This window comes from Pithys albifrons, chromosome 1 (assembly GCF_047495875.1).
Source record: "Pithys albifrons albifrons isolate INPA30051 chromosome 1, PitAlb_v1, whole genome shotgun sequence".
NCBI lineage: Eukaryota > Metazoa > Chordata > Aves > Passeriformes > Thamnophilidae > Pithys > Pithys albifrons.
In genome coordinates this window covers 118,701,905-118,716,940 of record NC_092458.1, presented here as the reverse complement: position 1 = coordinate 118,716,940, position 15,036 = coordinate 118,701,905, and the positions used below count along the sequence as shown (strand labels likewise).

The 15,036-nt window shown below is 46.1% G+C and overlaps 1 protein-coding gene across 7 annotated transcripts in view; it reads left to right on the top strand.

The window, feature by feature from the left end:
• BCOR (BCL6 corepressor) overlaps positions 1–15,036 on the top strand; it is an 83,002-nt gene that overhangs the window by 42,036 nt on the left and 25,930 nt on the right. For 5 of the 7 annotated variants that reach the window (XM_071565506.1, XM_071565497.1, XM_071565543.1 and 2 more), the window contains exons 2-6: positions 723–852; positions 2,375–2,453; positions 3,368–6,196; positions 6,879–6,932; positions 7,397–7,580. In XM_071565506.1, the coding sequence (XP_071421607.1) occupies positions 767–852; positions 2,375–2,453; positions 3,368–6,196; positions 6,879–6,932; positions 7,397–7,580 (3,232 nt within the window). In that variant the 5' untranslated portion in view covers positions 723–766. The remainder of the gene's footprint in view (positions 1–722; positions 853–2,374; positions 2,454–3,367; positions 6,197–6,878; positions 6,933–7,396; positions 7,581–15,036) is intronic. The other 2 variants (XM_071565533.1, XM_071565513.1) reach the window with 1 other exon arrangement.

The following is a 15,036-nucleotide window of genomic DNA, read 5'->3' as shown; positions in this document are numbered from 1 at the left end:
CAGCAGCAGCAGCAGCAACAGCAGCTCCGATGCAGAAGCCACCAGGGCTCCGCGCTTAATCAAATCAAGGGGTGGGGAGCTCGCCAACCCACTTACTATTTTTAACCCCTTTCTCCAAGTTAGTCATGTGCAGACGCGAAATGGGAGGTTTTTATTTAGATCCCTTCTGTAGCAGCGTCTCTTCAGTTTTAAGTCCTCATGTAAAAGCCTTATCAGCGATCAGCATATCTAATACACACAGGATGTGGTTGTTCTTGCGATGCTCTCCTGTGTGTTCCTTATGCAGGGCTTTGGTGAGTGCCTGTGGCCATTTCACGTGTTCCCCCAAGCACATGAGGTCTCCCTCCTTCCTTCAGTCGGTGTGAGATGAGGATTTGCAGACTGGTGTGTACTTGGCCAGCTGAGTCACTTCTTGTGGAAGTGAAATGCTGCGGAGAAACTTTTATTTGTTGATAGCCTGGAATGATTCTTAATTTTCTGGATGTGCACTGGGGAAAAGATCCATCTCCTCTGACCTATAAATGCCCTCAATTTGCTCCTTCATTGCCGGGTATCTCCCTTAGCGGTTAATGTAGGCAGCTCACTCCCCACACCAATCCTACATTCATTATTAATTACCTGGAGGGAGGCTGGCTGCTCCGCCGTGATGTTTGCACTTCCTCCTAGACAAATCTGCTCAACTTTTTTTCCCTTTCCTTTTTCTTTTTTTTCCTTTTAAATAGAATATAAAACTGTGAAGAAAAGCGTTGATTTTTAAGAAGACGTCATGCTTTCTGCAACGCCCCTATATGGCAATGTTCATACTTGGATGAGCAATGAAAGGGTCCGCATGTGTGGAATTAATGAAGACAGGTAAATATTTAAGCTTCTGGCAAGTTAAACCACACTGTAATTCTGCAGAGTGAGGTCTCAGAGTTTGCTCGCTTCCCTCGTACTGGAGCAGATAGCTGCCACCTTGCATAGAGATCAGCCCAGCTTGGAGGGGAGGGCAAGGGGAGAGAAACAAGACCTGCCTGAAAGCAGCAGAACAGATGCCGATGTACTATTTAACGGGCAACCTGGGTCAGTGAAGTGGGGACACCCTTTAAAGAGATTACTCCCTAAAACGGCCTCTGAATGTGCTTTTATAATTAATTTATTATTTTATATTTGTGAAGGGGAATTAAACCAAATAGTACGTGTTCTTGTGTTGACTTTTTGAGGCAGAGGAGCTCCTGCCTCCAGCTCCTGTCCTTGCCTGTGTCTTGGCATTCCCTGCCTTCGGACCAACAGCTTGTCTTGTGAAATAGGATCAGTAGTGGCCTTTCTGTCTCCCACAAGTGAATTTCTCCTCCCCCACTTTCTTCTCTTGAATATAACTCAATCGATGATCAAAATTACTGTCTTTAGTAATTTTCCTTGGGGTGACACAGGCACTGGCTGGTGTCCTCTTCCCTTAAATCTCATTTTTTTAAAAAAGAGAAATGTTGCTGAACAGAAGCTGCAGATACGCCTATGGTTCTCTGTGCCAGTTTTGTGTCATTTTAGTGTTTTCTGTTTTCTCAGCCCCTGTCCTTACTGTTGTGTGAAAAGCCTCCAAAAAGCTGGGGAAAGTTTTTGGTCTTTGCAGGGAATACTATTTGCAAACATAAGCTAAAGGAAAATGGCCAAGTGTCTCACTTTGCTTTCTCACCCTTCCTCCCCACTTTCCTCCCAGTTATTTAAGGATAATAATTTTATGTGCTATTTGCAGGAAAGGTGGATCTTTTTAAAAAACAAATGCCTTAAAATCACAATTTTGCTTTATGGTGATGAGGTGCCTTTAAGCGCTTTGATTGAAAGGAGTTCTTTTGGGTAGTACTGAAACTTCCCTTCTGCTGCATGTCAGCGACTTTTATCCCTGGGATTTGAAATTTGACACTAAGGTATATTCTTTATTGGTGATTTCTGTGATAACAATTCCCAGTGCTGCAACACTGGTATGGTACAGATGTGCAGCTCCCTCTTTAGCATGGAAGAGTTCATGTTCATATGATATTAGTGTGTGTTTTAATTTCCTCCTCAGCAGTGTTTATGGGTGGTACATGAATGGGGTATGTTTAAAATGGGATATTCCCCCCTTGGAAAAAGAAAAGGGAAAAGGTCAAAAGAGAAGATCTTGATGAAAACCACTTGCATTGGAAGAAGCTGCTCTGAGATGTGCTTGGTGTGTTCTTGGTGTCAAAATCCTTTATGTTTATTTTCAAATGGTCATTGCTTTTCAAAGTAGTCGCTGTACATGGGTGCAGTCTCATTGAACTTCTTGAAGGAAATCAAAATATGGAGGTGATACAATCTTGTACTGATTTGAGATGCGCAGGATGTTTTCAAGTAGTATATTTGTGTTATTTAATAGGAAAATTCCCGTTAATGATGGCGATGCACCGAAAAGCAGACTGGAGTTGAGAGAAGAAAATCACCTGAATCACAGTATGGTAAGCAGTTAAAAGCTCCGTGCTGCAGATGAATCTGTGCCTGTCCTCCCCACCCTGAGTTCTGCCTCTGGCTGATACTATGTGATCCCTTTGGAGATGATTAAAACACCTTACTGTTGCAGCTCTGGCAGGCTTGGGGATGTGTGTGAATTGTTTTTGTGAAACAGTGGAACTGGGGCTTTTTTATTTATCTTGTTAATCTCTTGATGCTGGCTTTGTGATGTGTGGTGTTGTATGATGTCAGATTCTTAATTTTGCTGTTACAAATAATGTCATGCAGAATACCAGCACGTGTAACAAGAATAGTTCATGTAAGCATTAAGTGCATCAATGTCTCACCAAAGCTGGTGGGTTTTTTCTTTCTTTGAGACTACATGGGGAACAGCAAGTAGGAAGGAAATCTGATGGCAGACCTTTCTTCATGCTGCATCCTCAGATGTCTTGCCTCATGAAACATATGGTGATGGTGAGCCCTGGAGCAGAGCTGTGGTGGAGGGACAGGTCCTGGAGGAGGAGACACACTTCACCCTTCTCTGTCTGGTATCCATGCCACAGTCCATATCCATGGACTTGCTCTGGCAGGGCTGGGGCTGAGGAGCCTGTTGTCATCCAGGAGCGGTGCTACTAAGCATCGTCTCTGGGCCATTTCTGGCTGCTTGGGTCCTCACACCTTTATTTCTGGCTGTTCAATTTTGGGTATGGAGAGTTTGGTGTTGACATTTGCGGTGTCATATGTATTGCTCCATAGGTTCCTGTTCCTCTGTTTTCCAGTGTGATCAGCTTCTGTCCATTTTCAGAACAAACACCGTGTTTGCATTGTTACTGTTTGTCTTCCAAAATGGTGATCTATCTGTAGCTTGAGTGGTAGTCATGTTAGTGAGATGTGAAAGTAACATACTTCTTGTTCTGTAAAGGTGGATGCGACCACAGCACATCGCATTGACAGTCTCGCAGCTCTGAGTATGGACAGGTCTGGACTCATGCGAGAAGGACTCAGAGTCCCCAGTAGTATTGTCTATTCCACCTTGTGCGGACTTGGTTCGGAAAAATCACGGGATGCTACAAGTTCGATAGCTGGCCTTGGATTTACTCCTGAAAGAAATCCAGAGATACAGTTTAAGACTAATCCCCCTGAAGCAGTAGAAAGTCCAGCTGTCTCTGGAAAAGCCCCAAATGGCTTCAGTGCTATATACAAAACACCACCTGGAATACAAAAAAACTCTGTCCCAACAGGGGAGACACTGGGTTTGGACCGAGCTGCGGGTGACAGGCAGAGTCCCCTCGGTGTCAATGGTGCTAGTTACCTAAGGCTCCCCTGGGTAAACCCCTATATGGAGGGTGCAACGCCTGCCATATACCCTTTCCTTGACTCACCAAATAAGTATTCGTTGAACATGTACAAGCCATTGCTACCTCAGCAGTCCACCTACAGCTTACCACAGCACCTGGCTTACTCCCCCGTATGTACGAATGGTGAACGTTTTTTATACCTGCCAACCTCCCACTACGTTGCCCCCCACATCCCTTCATCGCTGGCATCACCCATGAGGCTCTCGACTGCTTCGGCTTCACCGGCAATCCCACCTTTGGTGCACTGTCCGGATAAGAGCTTGTCGTGGAAGATGGGTGTGAGCCCAAGCAACCCTGTTGACACACACGCCTACCCCCACATCCAGAGCAGCAAGCAGCCCCGGGTCCCTGCTGCCAAGCCAGCCCCTGCCAACATGTCAGCAGATCCTGCTCTCCTGCTGCCGCACTCGCCCCGGCCATCTCCCCGCCTTCCCCTGCCCACCCAGGTGGGGGATGCTTACACAGATTTCCACAAACACTTTCCCAGGATCACCACTTCCCCCTCCTCCGCTGTTACCCTCCCAAAGCCCTACGTGAATGTTGGTGGTGAATTTCCACCATCTCGCCTCTCCAATGGGAAGCTTCCCAAAGGCAGTGATGCTGGGGAGGCACCCCTACCATCTGCCCCTCATGCACGGAAAGCTGGCCATGACCGGAAGGACAGCAGGTCTCCCCCTCTCCTAGAAAAGCAGACCCCAACCAAAGATGTCACCGACAAACCACTGGACTTGTCGGCGAAAGTGGTTGATGCAGAAATTGCTGGCAAGTCAGACCATGGTAAGAAAATTATGCCAACAGTGCTGGTGCACGGAAGGGCAGGAGGAGGGACACACTTGCCTGGCAGTGACATTGTTCAGAAAGAATCTATTTCTCCTGGGAACAGCTGCCCCATCTACAGGCCTGAAATTATCAGCACGGCACCATCCTCATGGATCGTTCCTGGTCCCAGCCCCAGCGAGGAGGCTGGGAAGAATGTCCAGCTGAAAAACAAGGCACTGGACTGGGTTATCCCACAACAGCGGAGCTCCTCCTGCCCCAGGATGGGTGGCACGGAGGCAGTCGTTGGCAGTGTTTCAGGGACAGTGTCGGTGGGAGGGCGTCCGGCGTCCGCGTCGCCTGCTCCCAACTCCAACGCAGATTGCACCAAGACAGCCCGGAGCTCTGCAGAGAGCACTGCGTCGGTTATACAGCATGTCGGGCAGCCTGTCGCCACCCCTGCGAAACATAGCAGTAAGGTGGCCAAATCCTGTGGCCAGGAAGTCAACTTCAAGGCAAGTGAGACTGCCCTGGCCTCCAGCCCCATCTTCCTGCCGCCCAATGAGGCATTTCGCTCCCCACCTCTGCCCTACTCCAGGAGTTACCTCCCATACCCAGTGCCGGAGGGGATAGCCATCAGCCCTCTCACCCTCCATGGGAAAGGACATGTGTATCCGCATCCTGTCCTGCTGCCCAATGGCAGCCTCTACCCCACCCACCTTGCTCCCAAACCTGGCCTACCCTACAGCCTGCCAGCAGGGCGGGGGGAGTTCATGACCTACCAGAATGCACTGGAAGTGGGGATGGTGCACCCCATGCTGCTGCAGCATTCAGCTTTGGAGATCAGTAAGGAGGAAAAGGCAGAAAGGAGGTCACGGTCTCACGAGAGGGTGCGCTACGAGGACCCAGCTCTGCGGACCCGGTTGCCAGATCTCCCAGAGAGTGGCGGGAAGATCCATTTTGAAATGCCTGGTGACAAGAGTGTGAAATTGCACCAGAGCTCTGGCCACAGTAAAAACTCGGGAAAAGGTGACAAACACCTCTTTCCGGACCTTCTGCGAGATGAGCAAGAGGCTAAAGTTGAAGCAAATGTAACGAAAGTCAGCTTTGCTACAGAAAACAGTAATCAGACTAATGACCCTACAAAGCACAAGGTAGAGCAAGTGCCGCAGCACAGAGATTTTATTGTAATGAGAGAGGAGTTTGGAAGAAATAATGATCTTCACGAAACCTATAATTTCAAGCAGGCCCAGAGTTCATCAGTGTTCGGCTTAAGGAAAGAAGATTTATCTGTGAGCCAGCCTAAGGAGAGAGTGGCAGTCCAGCCTTCGCCTGTTTTCTTGGAAAGCGCTCACGAGAGTGATGCTCCAACTCTGGCTTTTGGCAAGGTGCAGGAGGACGCAAAGCCATTCTGCATGGGGACTGTGCCGCCAAGCATTGATGCCAACCAGACCTATACCAAAGATGGAGCCGACGATGCAGAATCTGCTGATGGCAAAATACTGAAACCCAAGCCATCTAAGCTGGCCAAGAGGATCGCAAACTCTGCTGGTTATGTAGGTGATCGATTCAAGTGTGTGACGACCGAGCTGTACGCCGACTCCAGCCAGCTCAGCCGGGAGCAGCGGGCATTGCAGGTGAGTCTGCGCGGTCCAACGACTGCTGCGCTTTTTGTCGTTATTTCTGTTGCGAGTCACAGTTGAGTTTTAAAATTGAGAGAAGCAATGCAGGTGGGGAAGACTAGAAATTTTTTTTGTTAGGGCGTACTTACCAGAAATGATTTTAAATAGCAAAGTTACTTTGTTAATGAGAGTGAGGTGATGTAAAGAATAGTATATGTGGCTTGTAGGTATGTATGGGCTAATAAGCTTTTTTGTGATAAAAATGTTAATGCACGTTAATGAAATGTTTGTGCAGTTACGAGGGGAGTCCGACAGGCATGCATGTTACCTTGGCGCTAGCGATGGCTGTAATTTCTCAGCTGGCCTGTAGTGCCAGCTAGCAAAGCATACCCAGAAGTTGTGATTAGTATGCCAATTGTGCTGTTTGATGGAGAGGAGTCACAGCCATGTATTAGCGGGTCTCAGGCAATGTTTGCGCCAAGTGAACGCATAGGAAAGAGTAGGAGCGGTATTGAGGTTGATGCTGAGGGATGATAGACAGATACTGCGTTGGAATATTCTTAGGGTATTTTACTTTTAATGAAGGGATGAGTTAAGCCAAATTGTTTTGCATTGTTAAGAAAAGAATTGGTTTATGCTTATAAAAATGGATGAAGTTATCTAAATGATCCATTGAGTGCCCATTTTAATTACATAGATGGAAGGATTACAAGAGGACAGTATTTTATGTCTACCTGCTGCTTACTGTGAGGTCAGTTCTTCAAATTTTTATTACTAGACTCTTACATAAACCTTTGAGTTAAATTTCATTTCCAAATACACAAAGGGAAGTTTGTGGGCCATGGTCGTCTTTATTCATTGTATGGTTTTGTGTTGTTGTTTTTTTTTAATTATATTTCTTTTTGTTTTTGTCTCTTTTTACCTCCAAAATGGAATGTTTTTGTTTTATATATAATATACATTTATATATAATCTTTTTAATATATTTCTATATATACTTATATATGAAAGAATTGTGTGGCTATTTGCTTATAAGATGCTAGAACACTGTTTTATGAGTCAGGTGTGTTAAACTCCTACCCTTAGCTATCTATCTGAAACCTTTTGGTTTTGAAATTTGGAAATTTTTCTTTGGAAATACTTTCATATAAGGTAAGGTAAATGAAGTAGTTTTTATTGGAAGACTTTTTTTTTTCATATCAATTCTCTTTCTAGCGTGCAATGATGCGTTTCTCAGAGTTGGAGATGAAAGAGAGAGAAGGCCAAACAGCTACCAAAGACACAGAGATCTGCAGATTCAGCCAGGCAGACTGGGAAAACTTGAAAGGAAACAGTGAAAAGAAGCCAAAGTCTGTCGCTCTGGAAGATGCCATTGCTGACCAAAATGACAATGAGAGATGTAAGCGAATTTAGATGGCTTTCTGAAGCGTGTGTGTGTCTCTGTGCCATGGCAGCTTGCAGCAAAGCAAACGAATATTTGTATTCTCATGGTGTTGTTGGTTAAAGTCAGTGGCCTTGGCCTCAGCAGATGTGGAGCTGCCACGGCTGGTGCTCTCTCCGTGCTTTGATTTGGGGCTTGCAAGTTACTGATTTCCAATGTACCTGCTTTTCAGGAGATAGTTAACTAAGTTTCTGCCTTAAAGACATCCTCCTTTTAATTGATGGGGTACCACATAAGCCACTGAAAGCAAAGGTCCAAGATTATATTTCAAATACAGAAAGGAGATGGCAGAAGAGAGGGAGGCGAAGAGTTCAGCTTCCTGAAGTTGCAGTAGCACTGAGAGATGCCAATGTTGTAAATTTCAGGCAAATCGAGGATGAAGGACAAAGGAGTGATGGGGAGTGGAAAAGGATGTGATCTACTAGGCTGGTTTATCTATGAAACCTGTTGATAACAACTCCAAATGATGAGAAGCCAGTTTGCTTGGGTGACTTGCTGCAGTGGCTAGGGAGGGAGGTGCATGTGGCACAGGCTCTTGAAGGCAGGCAGAGTCTGTGAAATTCGCCATGGGGCTTCCAGTTCCCTCTAGGCTGTGGAAGGGTGTCAATGGCATTTGGGGGATTTTTTACTGTATGCAAGAAAAATCACTTCTCTTTTGTTTGGACTCTTGGTAAGCGTGTGGCTTCTGTCAGTTTCCACATTTTTTTTAACCTATATATTTAAGGAATGCATCAGTTCCTCCTGTTGCTACTTTGTTTTGAACAACTCAGAAAAGAAATCTATGCTGAAAGTATTGCAAAACAAGAGGAAACACACTGCAGACTTCACTCTGCGTGTGTTTGTGTGTGTGTGTGTGTGTGTGTGTGTGTATGCGCGTGCACTGTGTAACTCAGTGGTTAAGTGTGCTCTTCCCTAGGTGGAGATTCATGAGTAGGGCTAGTAGAAAATTCCATTCAGGCAATTTAATAACTTTGAATTATTGTTCTGGTCTTTGGTTAATGCTTTTGGTGGAGAGCATACTGGTCAATCCTACTTGCTCAGTTACTCACCTAAATCAAGTTACTGTGGTATTGCTGTCACTGGAATAACAGCCTTGACACAATTTGGCCTGGCAAAATTGCAAGGGAAAGTTTTAACTGTGGAAATTGAGAGGGTACCAGGGTGGCAGGGGCAGGCTGAACCCTTGGAGAAGCTGAATGGCCTTTCCCTTCTTCATATTGAAGCAGCCCTTGGGAGGAAGGCGCAGCTGCCTTTGCAGTCCCTGTGCTAAAGCTGAGAGCTGGGCAAGCTGCTACCCTAGCTCCTGCCCTCACAGCAGTCTTCCTTTCTCCTCAGAGGGCTCAAGATGCTCTGGTGATGTTCTCTGTTAAATTCTGCCCTGTGTGTGCTGGAAAGCCAGAAGAGCAGTGGCACCAGCAGTCGTGGTGGCTTGCTTTGGCTGCAGGGCAAGATGAGTTTAGTCAGGAGGGGAATGATTGGCTGGGTTTTGAGGGACTGGCACAGGGGACTAATGGAGAGAGGGAAGGCTTGCTCAGGGGCATGGGGAAGGGTAGTGTGGGACTGTGGAGAGGAAGAGTGTTAAAACAGCATTGTGTAATGAAGGACCCTCTCCCATCCGTGCAAAAGGATGATGATATGGTTTGTCTCTAAATTCATCATTTATTGAGGTCTCTGACACTTGAATCTGTGTTTGAGACTATTAAATAACTGTTGGAAGCAGAGAAAGTATGTTCAGTCTTATGTTAGTTCATTCCTCTCCCCTGCTAATTAGCTCTGACTTAACAGGCTATTTCAGTTTGGCCAAACATCTAAATTCCTAAAAGCACAGATGTGTTCTACTGAGGGAGCTCCTTCTCTGTATGCCTGTCTGGGCAGCAGCAAATACTTACCAGTATAGATTCAGGTCTCAGTAAAAGTTTTTTATCGTGGTGGTTCACCTCCTGCCCCTTGGGATAGCAGCTGATAAATCAGGAAGCCGAGTTTCACACCTCTTGAATGCCTCCACTGTGGTGGCTTGGGCTCTGTTGAGTCTTGAGCCACCAACAGGCTTAATGCTTCTCTCACCCAGCAACTGGTGAAGGGGCAAGGAGCTCTGCCTGCTCTTTTCCTTTGGTTATCACCAGCGAGAGCCAGGGCTACTTAAGCACTTGCCTTCCCTTTGCCTTCAATTTCTAACCACACTGTTGGTGCTTTTGGCGTTAAACTCACGAATGGAAACGAGCTGATGGTTTGCAGCCTCATCTGTTTTCCTTTCTGTCTGCTCCTGCAAGCAATCTTGCTGCTTAAGTTGTTTCGTCTTGTTTGTCTGGTGTTTGTCCAGCGCTATCTAAAAGTGAAGCGTCGTGCCTTTACCTATGTGAGTGGGGAATTCAGAAGTGAAACCACTGAGCTGTTAGGAGTGACCCCACTGCCAGCACTTCACCTGCCCGATGCCAGCGGGGAATAAGGAAAGTGCAGCCAAAACTGTGCTTGTGGCACAGAGCCAGCTCACAGGGCTCCCCCGCTGCTGCCTCGGCACAGTCGCAGCCGTGCTTGGCTTAGAGCGCCAGAGCCGACTGGAGCCCTGGCAGCTGCTCAGGCCCTTGGCTCCTCTAAATCTACCAGTGCCACAAAGGGCTAAATAACATGGGCAGGTGATGCTTACAGAGGCATCTGATGAGACGGAAACTGCTTTTTTTTCCCTAGTTGTATTACACATGTACAGACTTTCTTGCAAGCAACTGAAGGCACAATGTCTGATTCCTGAAACTTTTTCTCTAACTTGGCAGTGCATGGCTTTGCTGTACTGAGGATCTTCTTATGCTTCATTGTGCCTTCTGGAGAAGGGTAAAAGAGGTGGGATTTTGGTTTGTTTAGGGTTTTTTTTCCTTTATTCTTTTTAAAGGCCCAATATGAGGGAGGTAGCCATATTAGCTAATTAATGAGCAATTAAAGCTAAGCAATAAAGTAGAAGTGCTTCAGTTCTCTCCCATCTCATTTAGGTTTTGCTGGGCATCTGAGACGGGGCATCTGAGAGCAGCCGTGAAGCTGCTTTTGTTGCCAAGGTGACTTGTAAATGTTGCTGAGGCAATGCTGCTCTGGTGCATTTTCATAGCACAAACATGATAAATTATGGGATGCATATGTCATGAGTCATAGGATTGTTCAGAGATCAAGTGATTTAAGCTATTGGCATGGACATACGCATCAATATGGGCATGTGATGATCGCATGTTGGTTCATAACAAAGGTCTCCTAGAGGTATTGAAAATCATACCCGAGTGTGAAAGATTGAATAAATTCTACAAGCTGTGAATTTCTTGATTGGGGAGCATGATTTGCCTGGTTATTTAATTTTCTAGGAGGAAGACACTGCCCATTTTCTCTGGTTATTTGATTTTCTAGGAGGAAGTCACTGCCCATTTAAGCCTTAGCTGGGAAAAATTACCCCAATATATTAGAAGCCTGATCTTAAGGCATGAGGTCATGAGGAAAAAGTTAAAGCAGTTTCTATGTGTGAAGTTAAATGGTGTAGTGTGCCAAAGCACATTACACTATTGATCTTCAGGATTGGAGAGGTGGTGGTGTCCCTTGGCGTGCTAATCCCCTGCTTTGCTTTTCTCTTGCTGGGCTTTGTGTATACTGGAACAAATGAAAGATGGAGACAGTAAACATGTCCTTTGCTCTGGTCAGTTATTACGTTCCTGCCACAGGACATAGTGCAAAAAATAAAAGGAAAAAAACCAAAAAGTCTGTGCACTGAGAGTGGTGGTTCCTTGTTTGTGCAATATGATAGGGTTGGGCAGAATGAAACAAATGCTGGAAGCTCCTAAGCAGAGGTACTTGGAGGGAAAAATGAAATCAGCTGGGTTTCCTCTGCCCCATGGGATACCCAAAATTAATACTGAAAATGTCTTAGGGAATTTTTTGCTGTTGTGATATCTGTGCTGAATACTGGGTTTTAGCATTTGGATAGTCATTACCGTTCTTGGATGAATAAAGGATGCCTTGCATAAGTGAGCGCAATGAGAGGTTGCTCCAGGGAAGAGGAAAGGCTGTTTTTAGCTGCCATGTTATTTGAACAATAGAATCACAGCTTTAACACTAAGATGTGTTTCCTTGTTTGCATTGCATGGGAGGGCTTGGTCTGAAGCAGCTGACAGCAACAGGAAGATGGAAAAATGAAAGGTTTTTTTGGGTAGCATGTTTGTGCGTGTGTGTAATCGTTTCTCATGAGATTGTAACCCATGTGCTAAGGAGATACTGCTTCAGGCAGAAACCAGATGTGAAGAAGCATCTTCTTAATTCTTCCTGGTTTCTACTTTGGTATGACGGTGAGAAATGGTTTGAATTGTTGGTGCTGGTTCTCACAGCTGGTGTGAGAGTGGCAAATGCTGGAGGCTTGAGGAAGGAACACAATTTAAGAGTTTAATCTCTTTACTCATAGAGGTGTATTGCTATGAGAACTCAGCATTTATCCTGTGTTTCTGGCTACCTCATCACTCTTTGAATAATGATGATAGGAAAACTCCCAAGTATTTTGTTGTTGTTTTCTTCCTTGGGCAAAGAAAAGGATGTTGTAAATACATGGCACAGGAGGGGGTTGGTGGGAACAAAAGCAAATAAATTCTCCCCATCCTTGTTGGGCATGCACATTATGCTTAAGTTGCATGTTGACATTTATATCTTAATTTGGGGAGACATTGCGTCTGATCTGGGCTGCTTGCAAAACAGTTTGAGGATAGAGTGGAATCTGGTGGTAAAATATTAATAGAGCCTGTGCTCTGTGAGGCAGTCACTGCTGTGCCAAGGGGAAAAACCTCTGGGCATGCAACGTGTCCGTGTGAGCTGCGTAGAGAGCCTGACAGCCTGTAGTTAACGGCGTGTCCCGAACAGTGGCTGACCTTTGTCCTTTTGCATTGAAAATCCGGCTGTTGGAGAGGCAGGGAGCATCCCGTGCGGCTTCCCAGCTTCGCTGTCGGTGTCCTCCCGTGTTGCTGCAGGATGATTACACAAGCGGGATTAATGTGCAGAGATGCCGCTTCTCTAATGGTCTTAACTGCATCTAGCGGGACGGATTTCAGAGGCGCGTGTGCAGCAGGCGGTCCTTGAGAGGGATTTCTGGCTCAGCAGTCGAGGAGATGTAGCTCTGGTCCCGGGGGGTCCCTCTCGGATGTGACAGGAGAGCGGAGGCCAAGGTGTCACAGAGCTGCTGGCAGCGACGGCTGTTTGGATGAACCTCAGTAGGTGTGTGCTGTTCTCCTCAGCATGTGGAGCCCTGGAGAAATGCTGACAGTGACAAGCTGTTAGTGAGGTCTCTCCCCTCTTTATTTTTCTAGTGCAGTCTGAGAAAGCAGTGCTCGGCATCCCTGTGCCAAGTCCTCTTGCAGATAGAGAAGGAATTAATCTGCAGCAGGTCTCTTTCCATGGTGGCAGGCTGGAATTAGCTTGCTGTTTCCTGCAAGCCGTAAAGATTAAGACCATCACCGCCCCTCCCTACACCATGCTACTTCCTCTGACCCTGCAAGAGCTTCTCTGGGAATTGGTCAGGATGTGCCTGCCTTTTCTCAGGCCAGACAGTGTTAAGAGCAGGAAAGTTATCCCAATGTAAAGACTCTTAGCATGAACCATGATATGTAGATGTTGGTACTGCTGGAGACACGAAAGCTCTAAACAGCAGGAGCGAAAGCTCTAAACAGCAGGAGCGTGGCTAAACATGCCCTTACCTGATCTGTTCAGGGAAACTGACCACAGAAGTATAATGTTTCCTTATAAAAGGAGGAAAATAGCAGATTGCATTAAAAATGTAAAATGAAATCTGATAAGCATTTATTTCTAAAATGATACTTAAAACATGGCTGGTCTTCTGTGCTGTGTGAAACAGGATTGCTGGTGCTGTTGGTGTGGTAATAGGCTACAGCTGTGGTGCAGCATCTTCATGCCAGATGTGCAAGCACAGGGTGTTGCCAGACTCATCCTGGTTTCGGGGGGACATGGCGATTAGAGGCACAGTCATAGTAAACTGAGATACCTGTTTTCTGTAATATGTCAGAATTGTTGGCTGGAAGAAGTGTGACAAAGTGTGTTTTAAAGTCCTGAAGAGAGCATGTGTTGGCCAGTCGGCCTCGTGGAGGGGAGCATCGCGAAATAGCAGAATGGCCTAAGCGTCCCATGCTCCTGCAAAAACTCAGCTTATGATTTTTTTGGCCAGTATCTTCTGCTGTTTCATAGTAGCCCTGCTGGCAGCTTCCTAAGCAGCATAAAAATGATGCTGGTGCCTGCAAACATCCCCAGAAACATCTTGGTGCCTGCAAACATCCCCAGAACCCTTGGTGTTACTTGGAGTCATTTCCAAATTGTGACGAAGAGAAATCTTATCAGAGAAGTTCTTCCGCCCTCCCCCCTCATCTTTCCATTGCTGACAACAGGTATTTCAAGGACAGTCACGAAACCAGAAGGTGTTGTCAGAGCTGTAGGAGGGTGCTCTCAAGATAAGGTGGGATAGAGTTGGGCTGCATCCAGAGGCTGCCAGTGCCTGGGTGCTGCTGTGGTGGGGCTGCAGGGAAACAGTGTTTACCCTGGTGAAGGGGAAGAGCAGAAGTTGAAGGCCAGGCTGTAGAGGAGGGAGGCTGAGTAAAGACAGGGAGGACTGCGGGGAGGGAAGGGCAACAGAGCTGTTGGGAATCCAGGTAGGAAACCAGCAGATGTGTTTGCAGTAAGGGAAGTGGGAGAAAGAGGAAGAGCAAGAAGGAGGAATATGAAAAGGGACAGTGAACTGTGGGGGAGATGGATGGAGGATAGTTTGCCAAATGGCAGCAGAGGTGCAGAAAGAATATTAGTCAGCCAAGAGGGCTAAAATGCATGGAAAACCAACTTGTTTGTGAGAGTTGTAAATGGGAAGCTGATTATCCATGTTGCAGTCTGTACTGTGTGTCTGCCTAACCATGCCTTGGCTAGTTTGGTTAAACCGAAGGAAAAAACTTTATTCAAGTTGATAATTAAGTCTAATTTTAAGTCAAGCATGCAGTTAAAATTGCTTAAGCTGCCTCTGAATTTGGGTGAACAGTACTAGGGAGAAGCTGATGTTTGGGCAGGCAAGGCAACATGGGTGTTTTTGTGGCTAATTTGTCAGACTAGTTTCTAGTAAGCTTTTCAGAGCTCACCCGCTTGCTGTTGCTGGAAATATTCCCTGAAAAAAGTGAGGTCTATTTTAAAAGGAGGTGACAAAGATCATGTGAGGTACAGTGACTGGCTGGTTGCTTGGAGTGAGAAAGCCTTTTTATAACCTTAGATTCAAGTAGTGCTTTTTGCAAAATATCACAGCTATTCTTAGTGGTATTCCTGTGTCTGTGTGTGTGTGTGTGTTCTGTATCCAATTTACATCGCCAGAAGAAGGGGATGAATGCTTTTAATTCAGACTCTGCAATTGGATTGG